This window comes from Miniopterus schreibersii, assembly GCF_964146895.1.
Source record: "Miniopterus schreibersii genome assembly, contig: HAP1_SCAFFOLD_172, whole genome shotgun sequence".
In the NCBI taxonomy this organism is placed as follows: domain Eukaryota; kingdom Metazoa; phylum Chordata; class Mammalia; order Chiroptera; family Miniopteridae; genus Miniopterus; species Miniopterus schreibersii.
In genome coordinates, this window is record NW_027669734.1 from 1 (window position 1) to 15026 (window position 15026).

A 15026-nucleotide genomic window follows, 5' to 3' on the forward strand; every position below is an offset into this window, starting at 1 on the left:
CACAGGTATTTCATCATACTGTTTTTTCTGAGAAAAACTGCTATTTAGCTGGGTATTAGACACAAGCACACTTACACACACACAGCAACACACACACAAATATCAACACACATATGTTAATATTTATCGTAAAGAACTTATTTAATACTGCTTATTTCTCTAGAGCTTGACACAGAACACTTACCCAGTGCTTTTGGAAAACGTATAATAAAGGGGGAAGTCAGGACACAATCAAAGCAACAATCTGGTAAGAACAAGAATATTTACTCTCTATTTATGGTTTATTTGTCTTCTCAGAAATTTATTTAAGTTTGGAGCTTCAAAGACCACAGTATCTGTATGTAATTATTACCTGATGCAACATCTCCATAATTTCTTCTTGTAATTAGTAGAGGGCTACAAATTGTCCCAATGGATAATTAGATGCATAATACATGTTTTAGAATTTGTCTATTTAACCTGATCCACAAAATGCCAATGCTATGGTGAGCTTAGAATATGCTTGATGGAAGCCTTTAAAATATCATTTCACTCAGTTTATGTTTTCAGACCCAATTTGGTGGTTGCTTTGCATTTGCAGAAGCTGAAAAGCTACTTTCTCAATGGGATTAGAAGAGGATTTTAGAAATAGATATTGCATTTACTATTAATGCCCTCCATGAGTTTACACTATTAGGCAAATTTCTAATATCTCAGTTGAAGTAGTGACCCTTGTGTTTGTTTGTTTAATAAAGTTCAAAGAATAGATTAGTGCTCCTTGTCTGGACAGATCAGTTGTAGACACATTTTGTCACAATCCTGAATATGGTACCAAAGGAAGTGGGCAGGTTAAGTGAACAACCAGGGAAAGGAGAGAATAAAAGAGACCCTTTGTAAGCAAAAGTCATCCAAAAGTGATGGTGTTCATGCCCCAAGTCCATGCCCTCACAGGGACAGGACTAGAAGCTTGACACTGCACTGATTGAGACTTCAGTAAAATATGCAATAGGCCTGCCTCATCACTCAGTAAATTACCAGGCACACCACCGGGGGAGGCCTGAAGTTCAATTGAAGTCATATTGAATCAGCTAATAGAAGAAAAATGACTCCAAGAATGGAGACAACAGGCCTACAACTGGATGGGAGCCCAGTACCCATGTTTGCTACCACACATTGCCTAAAATGTGCAGGTTTAGAACAAAATGCAGGAGACATGCAAAGAAACAGCAAGAATGAACTATACACAGGAGAAGAACAGGTGGCAAAACCTCTGTTTGTATATTCCAGTGGTAGGATGCTGAATAATTTACTGTTATATTAAATAAAGAATCCCATGATGAGAGGTGAAAGAAATATAGGTGACAAAGGCTCATCAAAGAAACATATCACCAAAGAGATAAAAAGATGAATAAAATAAAAAAACTGAAAATTTTCCCCTTGAATTTCCAATATCTGTAAGGTAAATTTCACTAGAGGGGCTCGAGAGTAGATTGGAAAAATCAGAAGAAAGGATCTCTACACTAACTGTAATGGGAGCTGTAAAAGTAGAACAGAGAGAAACTGGGGCAGGGAAAGCATTGGAAGAAACAGTGGTTGAAATTGTTCAAACATATTCAATGATCAATATCAATTTTCACATCCATGCTCAATGAAATTTAAGGAAAATGAGTGCAAAGTAATATATGAACAGGTCCCTCGTGATAAAATTTAGGAAAGACAGTGATGATCATTAAAGCCACAAATGGGAAACAACTCATCACGGAAAAGAAAAACATAGTAAGATGAAGAGATGACTTCCCATCACAAACTGGGGAGGCCTTAAGTTCAATTGAAGGCATGTTCAACCAGCCAATAGAAGAAAAATGACTCCAAGAATGTTTCATCTAGCCAAACAATCTTTCCATGGCAAGATGAGAGACACAGAATCCCAAATTTCACACAAAATTAATGAGAGATCTGTGTGCTAGCAGACCTCCCAGATCAGTAGTAGTAAGAAAGTTTTTTATGTTGAAATCAATTGACTGCAGGCAGTAATCTGAAACCCACCCTAAATGGAGGATGGGTTCAAGGAATTCTAAACTTCCAGTTCACGGCAGGGATGCAAGTTCTGCCTCCATAGTTGATTCAAAAGGCAACTGCAGAATCAATATGTGTACCATTGTATTGTCGTGCCTATGAAATATGGAAAAGTAATACAGTTGAATGTGGCAGCACAAAATAATTGTGTGGGAGACCAATGCATTTCAGTAAGATGATACAGCAGTTGTTTACTCAAATGCTGAGAAGCAAATGAAGAGAACCAGGAATTATAAATACGCAGGCTAATAGAACAGAATTTGGTAAATACATACCTCCTCTTCCTTCTTCTCTTAGTGTCCTCAGAGGGCACACAGTCATTTGACAATGAGTATCACCAATATCTCAGGTGTATTCAGCAACGCAGTCACCCGTGTGTGCAGTTTTAATTTGTGCAGGTTCTGCTATCCATAGTCAATCACAAATTGAATTTATCAAATGGAAAATTCCAGAAATAAATGATTATTGAGTTTTAAATGAGTTTAATGAGTTTATGCACAATTCTGTGAATCTTGATGAATCTCATGGGGACTGCCTCTGTCCAACCCAGGACATGAATAACAATCCCTTTGGCCAGAGTTTACACACTTGAGTACCCTACCTGCCCTTTACGCCCTCGGTAGCCTTCTCGGTTATCACACTGGTGAACGCTGTCATGGTATGGCAGTGCTGGTGTTCAAGTAAACCTGATTTTCCTTCATTCTGACCCAAATGGGTCAGAGTAACGATGCTGGCAGTTTGGATATGCCAAAGAGAAGACAGCAATCTTAGCCTCGGGAAGCATGCTTACGAAAGCTCATATACATTTCGGGTTTAGTACAACTCACGTTTCCAAACATTCATGCACAGGAGGTGTATCCCTGGCACATAAGCTGGGCCTGCTCTATAATAATAGCACAAAAAGAGGAGAGAGCTAACAGCTTTATAGGAGTAGCATTTCTAGATGTTTCTGGCGTTTACTTAGTTTCAATCTGAAATGGATCCTAAACTTGTCAAACTTGGCCTTTACACACATCTGAATATAAATTTTGAAAACACATGGAATTTCACACTTGAAGTGAAAAAATGAATGGAATGCTGTATTTTTGATAAAAATAGCTATCTGAACTACAAAGCAGGAGAGATCAAAGAAGATTTAAAACAATGGAAAGACCTCTTTGGGAAGAAAATTGTGATTCTTACTGTATTACAAGTTTTTCCAGCATTTTCCCATCAAATACTATTCTGATTGCCTCCTACTTATCTTAGAATACGTTCATAGCTGATTCTTTTGACTTGGTATTTCTGACTTTACCTATTGGAGAAAGAACAGAGGAGCTGAAATGTATCAGCTAATTTTCGCCAGGTTTGTGTGGCAATGGCTCATGTATCCTCCACTAAATATTTCTAATCAATTAATGAACATTACTTCTGCCCAATATGAGACATTTTTGTTTATTTAGGTAAGGATACATACGCCAGCCGGTACCCTCACTGTGAAGAAAGGGGTCTGGAACTTTTGGGCCGGCAGAATCACAGTGGGAACTTTTAAATTCATTCGCGGGCTCAGCCATTTCTTGAAAGCAAGAGTTCTGCTGTGCAGTGTCAGGACCATGAGAGGTTTCCTACGCTTGCATGGTCTGCTAGATCTGACTTCCACCCAAGGCACTGTTGGCCCCAAAGTCAACCTAGGCCACCAATCTTAGTTAGCCCTCTCATAATACTCATTTCTCTTTCATACCTATCCTGCATTCTTTATGTCACTGGACTCAGTTAATAGTTGCTAATTATAGGAAAACGTTTGAATCATATGAAAACTCAAGTGGAAATGGATCCAACAGGACGTTGGTACTGGTACAAACTTAACCGTTTCCTTTATGCATGTCACAAGGTCTGCATGACAAATAAACCTCAGAGGCCATTTTTTTCTCCATCCAATCAATGTCCTTTTTTTTTTTTTTTCTTTTAAATCACTGATATCTCCGTGGTTTATAGTTAGAGAACAAAAAAGAAGAATACAAATTTTCCTGGATGGGTCAAAGTATTTCTCGCTCCCTGTAAATTTCTGGGACGAAACAGTGTATGGTTAGCAACTGCTCTGTGGTAAAAAGCAAGCAAGCAAACAAACAGTTCAATTCTACTTCATGTGTTACATCCCTACAGAAAGGGTGTGCATTTAATATAAGCCTGGAAGTAATTTAATTATCATAATTTCTCTAGGATGATTTCAATTTGCATAAGAGAGAATTTGTATGGATAAGCACTGTTTAAGGAATTATGAGGCATAGCTCCTAAAAAGGATATCAATTTTGTCATTTCCTGGATCCTGGGATTTCCATAGGTCACTAAACACCTCCAAACATCACCATAATATGCCTGATATCCCTGCTCAGTCTGATCCAATTTAAAGTTTTGTGGACCTGCAACCAGATATTTCGATTTACTATTTCTCCGTATACTAAAACACCGAGTTACAGGCAACATACACACACGATCATGGAAATATATAGACATATGTATATGTTCTTATGCAAATGATTTGTATGTAAGAGATTATATGATGTGCTTAGAAATCTCTCTGTTTCTCTAGAGAGTAATGCAGAACATGCATCGGAAGCATTTGTGACTGGCTTAATAAAGAGACAACTCAAGACCCAAGCGTTTGAACTCCGTGGTAAGATTACTGTAGATATTTTGACCTCTCCTGTGAAGCACTGGTTTTGTTAATGGCATATATCATTATGGGTCATTCGCTGAATGTTTACAACTTACTGTGTGCACATCCTTCAGAGCTATTGCTATCTGGAATTTCAAAACGCATTTCCAATATAATAAGACTTGAAATGACTCAAAATTACTCCTTTTCACCCATGTGCTTCAGAATGGATGTAGTTTGAGCTGTTGTGCAACACCATTCATGTCGTTGCCCATCAACATCAAAGCTCTTGGGTGAGCAGGGGCCATGTCCAATTGCAGCAATTTTTGGAAAGGATTCTTTGTTTCTGAATGGTAGTTCTCAACAATGAGCCAAAATATTCAGAAACCTATGTTGTAAGCAGATATGCTGTCATCAGGGCTCTGATTTTCCCATTAGAGTAGAGCCCACAGGCACAGGAGATTGAGCATAGATCTGACGATTCCTTGGATGTTTAGAATGGCAAACGTGCATTGGCATCACAGTAAAGTCTCCAGGTGCATGAAATCCCAACAATATGGGTAAGCCTGTTGCTTGAAATTCCAGAGGTAGTCACTGACATCTCCTCTCTAGCTATGCAGGTACCTGTTGGCATCTTCTTCAAATATGAGGCTACTTTGTCTCCATTGAAAATCTGCTCTGTGGTTTGGCCATCTTCACTAACTACCTTTGCTAGAGCTCCTGGCATAGTTGCTACAGCTTCTCCATGAGCACTTGCTGCTTCGCCTGGCACTTTTATGCTTATGGGGATGACTACTTTTCCTTAGCCCTTGAACCGATCTCTATGAGCTTCAAACTTTTCTCTGCCATTTTCGTAGTATCGAAGAGAGGTAGGGTCTTGCTCTGGGTCAGGGTTAGGCCTAAGGGAATGTTGTAGCTGGCTTGTCCTTGTATCCAAACAACTAAAATTTTCCCCACTTCAAAACTTAGGCCATTTTGCTATCTTATCCTTGTTGGGTTTTGTGTAGTATCACCATTAATGTCCTTCTAAACTCTTTCTCTGTATTCCCTACCAGGCTTACTGCCACAGGAGGCCTAGCTTTAGGCCTGTCTGGGCTTTTGTCATGCCTTCCTTCCTGAACTTAATCATGTCTAGTGTTTGAAATAGGGGACAGATGTGAGATTCTTCCATTCACTTGTACACTTAGCGGCCAATGTGGGGTTATCAATGGGCTTAATTTCATTATTGTTGTGTCTCAGGGAATAGGGAGACCAAAGGTAAGGAAAAGGGACAGGAATGGTGCGTGAGTGGAGAATCAGATAATGCACAACCTTTATGAGGTAAGGTTGTCATCTTACATGGGCATGCTAAGACGCAGTCCAAAACAATTACAAGAGTAACATCAAAGATCCCTGCTTACATATCACCATAACAAGTATAATACTAATGAAAATGTTTGAAACATTGGGAGAGTTACCAAGGTGAGCCATCGCTCTTGTAAAGAGCGACCCAATTAATGGCTCAATGCAGGGATGTCAAATATGGCCCTTTTGTAAAAAAAGAAATATGTGCACAGTAAAAGGACGGTATGATGAACTCAGTTCATCAAATAGGTAGTATCAACCACAAGATTAAAATTTATATGAAAGAATCAAATGCAAATTTTGGAGTTGAAATATACAATAAGTAAAATGGGGAAAAAGTCAAGGGAGGGTTTCAAAGGAAGGTTTGATTTGCCTGAAGAGAGAGTCAGCACACTTATGGTCATGGGAATACCGGAAGGAGAGTAGAGAAAAAATAAGCAGCAAAAATATGTGAAGACAGAAAGCCAGAAATCTTGAACAGTATTCAATGCAAGTTATTAAACCACATTGGCATCCTAAATGAATGGAATCTAAGTTGAATGAGCACAGAGATCCACAACCAGACCCATTATGCTAAAAATGTTGAACGACAAAGGGAAAAACAGCTGATTGAGGAAAAGGAAAAACACACCAAGGCAGGTGCGCAGGTGACAGAGTATCAGAGCCTCTGGATGTCAAAGGCATGGGATGGAACGGTCAAAATGGGTGAGAAAATTCTGAGAAATTGGAATGTTGTATCGGCAAACTATTTTCCAAAGTGAAGGTGAGATAAAGAGATTCCAAAATAAATAAAAGGAGGGAGAATTCATTGTGGGCAGACTTGCTCTACAGTAAATACTAAGGAAAGTAGGTAATCTCACACAGTAATTTAAATCCACACAATAGAAATTTAAAAAATTAAAAACACACACACAAATCACTCAAAAGAATTCTAGAATGATGGAAGGCCGTGTAAACAGATAACTGACTCTTTTCTTAATTGTTTTAAAAGGCACCTCTGTTGAACTAAAAGCATAACATATGTTGTTGGGACATTCACCTCTAGACATATATTATTTTTCACAAAGCTGCATACAAAAGATGGGGAGGATACGGATGAATCAGAAAGTGACACTAGATCCCTAGGAAGAAAACAAAGAACCAGAGATTGTAAATTAGGCAGTTATATAGCAAACACCCTAAATATATCCTTCCTTAAATCTGTCTCTCAGCTTCCCTAAAAATTTTAGTTTCATAAATAAATCATTTAAGCAGCATTTGGGTAACGCTTCTCATATTCACACACGCAATATGCACTACAGCAGCAGAAAACTGGGTAAGAGGGAATAAAACTGTGTGGCAACCAAAATTCTATATCGCCCTGGAATTCATACAGTAGAAATCTGCAGCATACACAGAAGGGTGACTATGGTGATTGTGGCCCAACTCTCTGAAAAACTAACAGACATTGAAAAGTGATATATTATGGAAATATTGTAGATATTTATGTTCTATGTTACAGGCGAACATCTGTAAAACTCTCAACGATAAAATATATTGTAAACAAATAGATTAGGTAACTTCAAGAACGATAGGATTTTTAAAAAAGACTTAAAGGCAATGGTAGGATTTTGTGAAATAAGAAAATTGTGCCTGTTAATGGATTATAGGTTTATCCACCATATGCCTTTTTGGCTCGCAGTGTTAAGCACAACCTGCACTCAAGGGCTCTTATCGCCTTTCTGATCCTCTAAATTTTTTGCTCCCTCAATTCAAACGCAACAATTCTTCTAATTGTATTTTTTCGGGGAAGACCAAGCATTAAAATATATCTGCAATGCTTCTCCTGTCACGTGTTGCTCTAACTGGTCTCTTTCACAAATGGCATGACTTACTGCTGCAAAGTCGTCTGCCCAATCCAGTGTGTCTTTGGCGTTGCTAAGGATGCCACATCAAGACTTCACCTCTGCCTAGGTTGCTGTGTTGATATGTTTGTACTACCATGGTGATACACGTGGGCTCAGTCATTTGACCAAAGCAAGGCTTCCAGTCCGTGATGTCTGCATCATGGCAAGTTTCCGTCTCAGTTACACTTTGTGTTGAAACCTATTTTGTTTTGTGTTTTTGTTCAGAAAACCTTACACAGTAGGTGACTCACACTCATCATACTAATTGTTCTTTTTGCAGGATTCCGTTTTTTATTCAATATAATTTTATTGATTTTGGAAAGACGAAGAGGGAGGGCGAGAGACATAAAAATATCGACGAGAGAGAAACAGCGATGGGCTGCCCCCTGCACGCCCCCAGTGGGGACCAGGCCAGCGACCCGAGCATGTGCCCTGACTGGGAATCAAACCTGTGACCTCTTGGTGCATGGGCTGACGCACTACCACTGAGACACACTGGCCAAATTAGATGCAGTCTTTACAAGTACATTTCATTATAATTTCTCTGCCTTTGGGCCTAGAGAGTAGCTTCCAAACACAGCAATAAGGAAAGTCACTTAAAGTTCCCAATGGATAGGGACACAATACCAGTGCTCATATTCCTGTAAATTGGCCATTTCCCCGCCCCAGTAGAAAATCTAATGGTTATCAGAACTGAGAGGATGGAAGCTTTACCTGTGTACACAAGTTACCTGTTATTCCTTTCCAATGCTACCTAATGCCTAATTGCTTTGCACTTAAATAACAAAAGGAGGGCAAGGGCGTGGTCTAAGACTTTCAGGCTTATGGTAGGGTTTTGGCACTATGATGACTATCATTTGCAATCTGACCTGGGTAATAGAGTTTGAACCCACCCCTCCATGTTTACCCTTCAACTATAAATGTGCTTTTGGTTCACATGAAAGTTGTGTGACTCAGATCAGCTGTAGGAAGTTTTAAATTTTCAAAAGAGTTTGTATGTTACGAGCACAGACCCATTAAAGCAACTAGGAGACCTCATTTTGTGATTGAATTTTGTCATTAGCTGGATATGTCACCTTGGTCAAATCACTAAACACGGATAACCTTCAGTACAATGAGATTTATGTGATGGTAAAAGGCTATAGTGATTCAAAGTGTTTCTTTCTGAATAAAGATATTTCCGTATAATTCTTTCCTGTGGAAAACTGCGACTCAGAGGAGTACTAGACACAAGCGCACGTACACATGCAAACCAAGATGCACACACACACACACAAACATCAACACACATATGTCAATATTTACCTTACAAACTGATTTAAAACTGCTTATTTCTCTAGAGCCTGATGCAGAACACTTACCCGGTGCTTTTGGAAGAGGTATAATAAAGGGGGAAGTCAAGACACCATCTAAGAGCCACGCTGGTAAGAACAAGAATATCTCAAGTTAATTTATGGTTTTTTTAAATTCTCAAAAGTTTATTAAAGCTTCGACCTTCAGTCTGTATAGGCTATAATTTCATGATAAAATATCTCCATAGTTCCTTCCTATAGTTAGTAGATCTTTAGCAGCTACATCAAGGGACTATTAGATACATAATACATATCTCAGAACTCGTCCCTTTAAAGCGATCCCCAGAAATCCAATGCTATCATGATCTGGGAGTATTCTTCAGGGAAGTCTTTAAAATGCTATTCTGCTCACTTTCATTGTCAGGCCCAATTGGATACTTGCTTGGGTTTTGCAAAAGCAGAAAAGCTACCTTATTGATGGGAGTAGAGGTGGAATATAGAAAATCAATATTGCATTGATTATGAATTCCGTCCGTGTGATGAAACTATCGGGCAAATTTCTAATATCTCACGTACTGAGGAGACTATTTTTTTGTGTGCACTTTTTGCCTACAGTTAAAGTATAGCTTAGTGTTCCTTCTTCTGGAAGATCAGTCCTTGGCACACTTTGTCACGATCTTGGATATGGTACCAAAGGAAGTAAGAAGGTTAAGAGAGCCATCAGGGAAGGAAACCATAAAAGAGACCCTTTCAAAACAACTGTCATCCAAAAGTGATGGTGTTCATGCCCCAAGTCCATGCCCTCACAGGGACAGGACTAGAAGCTTGACACTACAGGGATTGAGATTTCAGTAAAATATGCAGTAGGCCTGCCTCATCACTTAGTAAATTATCAGGCACACAATGACAACACGCCTCCAACTGGATGGGAGCCCAGTACCCATGTTTGCTACCATACATTGCCTAAAATGTGCAGGTTTAAAACAAAATGCAGGAGACGTGCAAAGAAACAGCAAGTATGAACTATACACAGGAGAAGAACAGGCCGCAAAAACTTTTTGTATATTCCAGTTGTAGGATGCAGATTAACTTAGTATTATATTAAATAAAGAGTCCCATGCTGAGGGGTGAAAGGAATATAGGTGACAAGGGCTCATTAAAGAAACATGTCACCAAAGAGATAAAAAGATGTATGAAAATAAAAAAACTGAAAATTTTCCCCTTGAAATTCCAATATCTGTAAGGTAAAATTCACTAGAGGGGCTCAAGAGTAGATTGGGAAAATCAGAAGAAAGGATCTCTGCACTGAAAGTAATGGGAGCTGCAAAAGCAGAACAGAGAGAAACTGGGGAAAAGAAAGCATTGGAAGAAACAATGGTTGAAATTTTTCAACGTATTCAATGGTCAATATCAATTTCCACATCCATGCTCAATGAAATCTAAGTAGAATATGTGCAGAATAATGTATAACCCGGCCCCACATGATAAAATTTAGGAAAGACAGAGATGATTATAAAAGCCACAAATGGGAAACAACTCATCATGGAAAAGAGAAACCTGGTAGGATGAAGTGGTGACTTCCCATCACCAACTAGGAAAGCCTGCAGGCGGGGGCATGGCACATTCCAAGGCCTCATAGAACAAACTGTAAAAAAAATGTTCCATCTATCCAACGTACCTTTCAAAGTCAAGGTGAGAAAAAGAAATTTCCAAATTTTTTGTAAAATGTGGGATCTTTGGCTAGCTGACCTCCCTTAACAATAACAGTAAAAAATGTCTCTTTATGTTGAAATCCATTGACTGCTCCCAGTAATCTGAAACCCTCCCTAAATGGAGTATGGGTTCAAGGAATTCTAAAATTCCCAAACACAGGAGGGACGCATGTTCTTTCGCTATAATTGGAACTGCAGAATCAATATGTATACCATTGCATTGTTGTGCCTATGAAATATGGAAAAGTAATACAGTTGACTGTAGCAGCACAAAATACTTGTGTGGGAGTCCAATGTATTTCAGCAAGATGATACAACAGATGTTTACTCAAATGCCAGGAACCAAATAAAGAGACCAGGGATTGTAAATATGGAGGCTGATGGGACAGAACTTGGTAAATACATACCTTCTCCTTCTTTGTTCTCTTAGTGTCCTCCGAGGGCACACAGTTATTTAAAATTAAGTATCACAAGTATCTTAGGTGTATTCAGTAAGCCAGTCCCCAATATGTGCAATTTTAACTTATCCAGTATCTGCCCCCCATGGCCAATCATGAATCAAATTTATCAAGAGGAAAACCCCAGAAATAAATGATTAATGATTTTTAAATTTGATTTTATGCACTATTCTGTGAATCATGATGAATCTCATGGAGACTGCTTCTGTCCCACCCAGGACGTGAATAATAATCCCTTTGGCCAGCGTTTACCACAATTCTATATTACCCTGGAATTTATTTAGTATAAATATGCAGCATATACTGAAGGGTGACTATAGTGATTGTGACTCATCTCTCTGAACTACTAACAACCATTGAAAAGTCATTTAATATGGGAATATTGTACAGAACTATGTTCTATGTGTTTTTATAAAATAGCTTAGATACCTTAAAAAAATTGTATTTTTTAAAAGAAGACTTAAACGCCATGGTCCAATTTTGTGTAATAAAATATTCTACCTCTTAATAGATTATAGATTCTCCACAGCATACCTTTCTTCTCACACTGTTAATGCCAATCTGTACTTTGGGGACATCTCATTGCCTTTGTGATTATTTAAATATTTTTGCTCCCTCACTTCAAGTGAATCAATTCCTCTCAACGTATTTGTCAAAATAAAATATGCCACCTAAGGTTCTCCTGTCCTGTGTTGCCGTAACCAATATTACTTTGACAGATATCATAACTTACTGTAGGAATGTTTTTCTGCCCAATCCAGTGTGTCTTTTGCTTTGCTAATGATGCCATATCCTGACTTCACCTCTACTTAGATTGCTAGGGTGGTATATTTGTACTACCATGTTGATATTCATGGGCTCAGTCATTTCACCAAAACAAGGCTTTCATTATATGATACCTGCATCATGACAAGTTTCTGTCTCAGCTACATTTTGCATTGGAACCACTTTTTTGTTTGTGTGAGTTTGTTTGTTTGCTTGTTTTCCCAGAAAATTTTACCCAGGCGGTGGCTCTGAGTCACCATTGTATTTAACCTTCCTGCAAGATGCAGTATTTTCAAATAAGTTACATTTTTATGCTTTTGTCATTGAGCTAGAAAGTCATTTCCAAATCCAGGTAAAGGTCAAAATCACCTGATAGTTCAAATGGAAAATTGCATACTACCAATTCCCAAAAAACTGTACATTACCAGTTTTCCCCTCTCCAGCTAGATGATGTAGATGCTTATAAGATTTGAAAGGGCATAAGCTTTATCTCTGTCCTCAAATTACCTGTCATTCTTTTCCAAACCTAGCTAATGGCAACTTGTTTTACACTTATATAACAAAAGGCGGGGAGGACATGGATATATTCTTGGACAAGTCCAAGAATGGCTGCTTCACACTAGGGTTCTGCAACTATGATGACTATAGTTTGCAACCTGACCTGGGGAACAGTGTTTGGACTCACCCCTCCAGGTTTACCTTTCCAATATAAATGTGTGTTTTTATACACATGAAAGTTATGCTATTAAGATCAGCTCTCTCAGAAGTTTTAAATTTGCAAAAGAATTTGTATGTTATGAGAAAAGGCCCATTTAAGCAATGATTAATTTAATCATTTAATTCAGTTTGTTATTGAATTAGTCATTAGCTGGATATGTCACCTTGGTCAAATCCCTAAACATAAATAAGCCTCAGTACAATGAGACTTATGTGATGGCTAAGGGCTCTAATGATTCTAAAGTATTTATAGCTGAAACACAGGTATTTCATCATACTGTTTTTTCTGAGAAAAACTGCTATTTAGCTGGGTATTAGACACAAGCACACTTACACACACACAGCAACACACACACAAATATCAACACACATATGTTAATATTTATCGTAAAGAACTTATTTAATACTGCTTATTTCTCTAGAGCTTGACACAGAACACTTACCCAGTGCTTTTGGAAAACGTATAATAAAGGGGGAAGTCAGGACACAATCAAAGCAACAATCTGGTAAGAACAAGAATATTTACTCTCTATTTATGGTTTATTTGTCTTCTCAGAAATTTATTTAAGTTTGGAGCTTCAAAGACCACAGTATCTGTATGTAATTATTACCTGATGCAACATCTCCATAATTTCTTCTTGTAATTAGTAGAGGGCTACAAATTGTCCCAATGGATAATTAGATGCATAATACATGTTTTAGAATTTGTCTATTTAACCTGATCCACAAAATGCCAATGCTATGGTGAGCTTAGAATATGCTTGATGGAAGCCTTTAAAATATCATTTCACTCAGTTTATGTTTTCAGACCCAATTTGGTGGTTGCTTTGCATTTGCAGAAGCTGAAAAGCTACTTTCTCAATGGGATTAGAAGAGGATTTTAGAAATAGATATTGCATTTACTATTAATGCCCTCCATGAGTTTACACTATTAGGCAAATTTCTAATATCTCAGTTGAAGTAGTGACCCTTGTGTTTGTTTGTTTAATAAAGTTCAAAGAATAGATTAGTGCTCCTTGTCTGGACAGATCAGTTGTAGACACATTTTGTCACAATCCTGAATATGGTACCAAAGGAAGTGGGCAGGTTAAGTGAACAACCAGGGAAAGGAGAGAATAAAAGAGACCCTTTGTAAGCAAAAGTCATCCAAAAGTGATGGTGTTCATGCCCCAAGTCCATGCCCTCACAGGGACAGGACTAGAAGCTTGACACTGCACTGATTGAGACTTCAGTAAAATATGCAATAGGCCTGCCTCATCACTCAGTAAATTACCAGGCACACCACCGGGGGAGGCCTGAAGTTCAATTGAAGTCATATTGAATCAGCTAATAGAAGAAAAATGACTCCAAGAATGGAGACAACAGGCCTACAACTGGATGGGAGCCCAGTACCCATGTTTGCTACCACACATTGCCTAAAATGTGCAGGTTTAGAACAAAATGCAGGAGACATGCAAAGAAACAGCAAGAATGAACTATACACAGGAGAAGAACAGGTGGCAAAACCTCTGTTTGTATATTCCAGTGGTAGGATGCTGAATAATTTACTGTTATATTAAATAAAGAATCCCATGATGAGAGGTGAAAGAAATATAGGTGACAAAGGCTCATCAAAGAAACATATCACCAAAGAGATAAAAAGATGAATAAAATAAAAAAACTGAAAATTTTCCCCTTGAATTTCCAATATCTGTAAGGTAAATTTCACTAGAGGGGCTCGAGAGTAGATTGGAAAAATCAGAAGAAAGGATCTCTACACTAACTGTAATGGGAGCTGTAAAAGTAGAACAGAGAGAAACTGGGGCAGGGAAAGCATTGGAAGAAACAGTGGTTGAAATTGTTCAAACATATTCAATGATCAATATCAATTTTCACATCCATGCTCAATGAAATTTAAGGAAAATGAGTGCAAAGTAATATATGAACAGGTCCCTCGTGATAAAATTTAGGAAAGACAGTGATGATCATTAAAGCCACAAATGGGAAACAACTCATCACGGAAAAGAAAAACATAGTAAGATGAAGAGATGACTTCCCATCACAAACTGGGGAGGCCTTAAGTTCAATTGAAGGCATGTTCAACCAGCCAATAGAAGAAAAATGACTCCAAGAATGTTTCATCTAGCCAAACAATCTTTCCATGGCAAGATGAGAGACACAGA

The 15026-nt window shown here is 38.2% G+C and overlaps 1 protein-coding gene across 1 annotated transcript in view; it reads left to right on the top strand.

The window, feature by feature from the left end:
• Positions 1-163: 163 nt before the first annotated feature.
• LOC308552083 (uncharacterized protein) overlaps positions 164-15026 on the top strand; it is a gene marked incomplete at both ends in the record, with an annotated part of 78822 nt that continues 63959 nt past the window's right edge. Inside the window, 4 exons of the mRNA XM_081163044.1 lie at positions 164-247; positions 4625-4708; positions 9261-9344; positions 13287-13370. Of these exons, the coding sequence (XP_081019170.1) occupies positions 164-247; positions 4625-4708; positions 9261-9344; positions 13287-13370 (336 nt within the window). The remainder of the gene's footprint in view (positions 248-4624; positions 4709-9260; positions 9345-13286; positions 13371-15026) is intronic.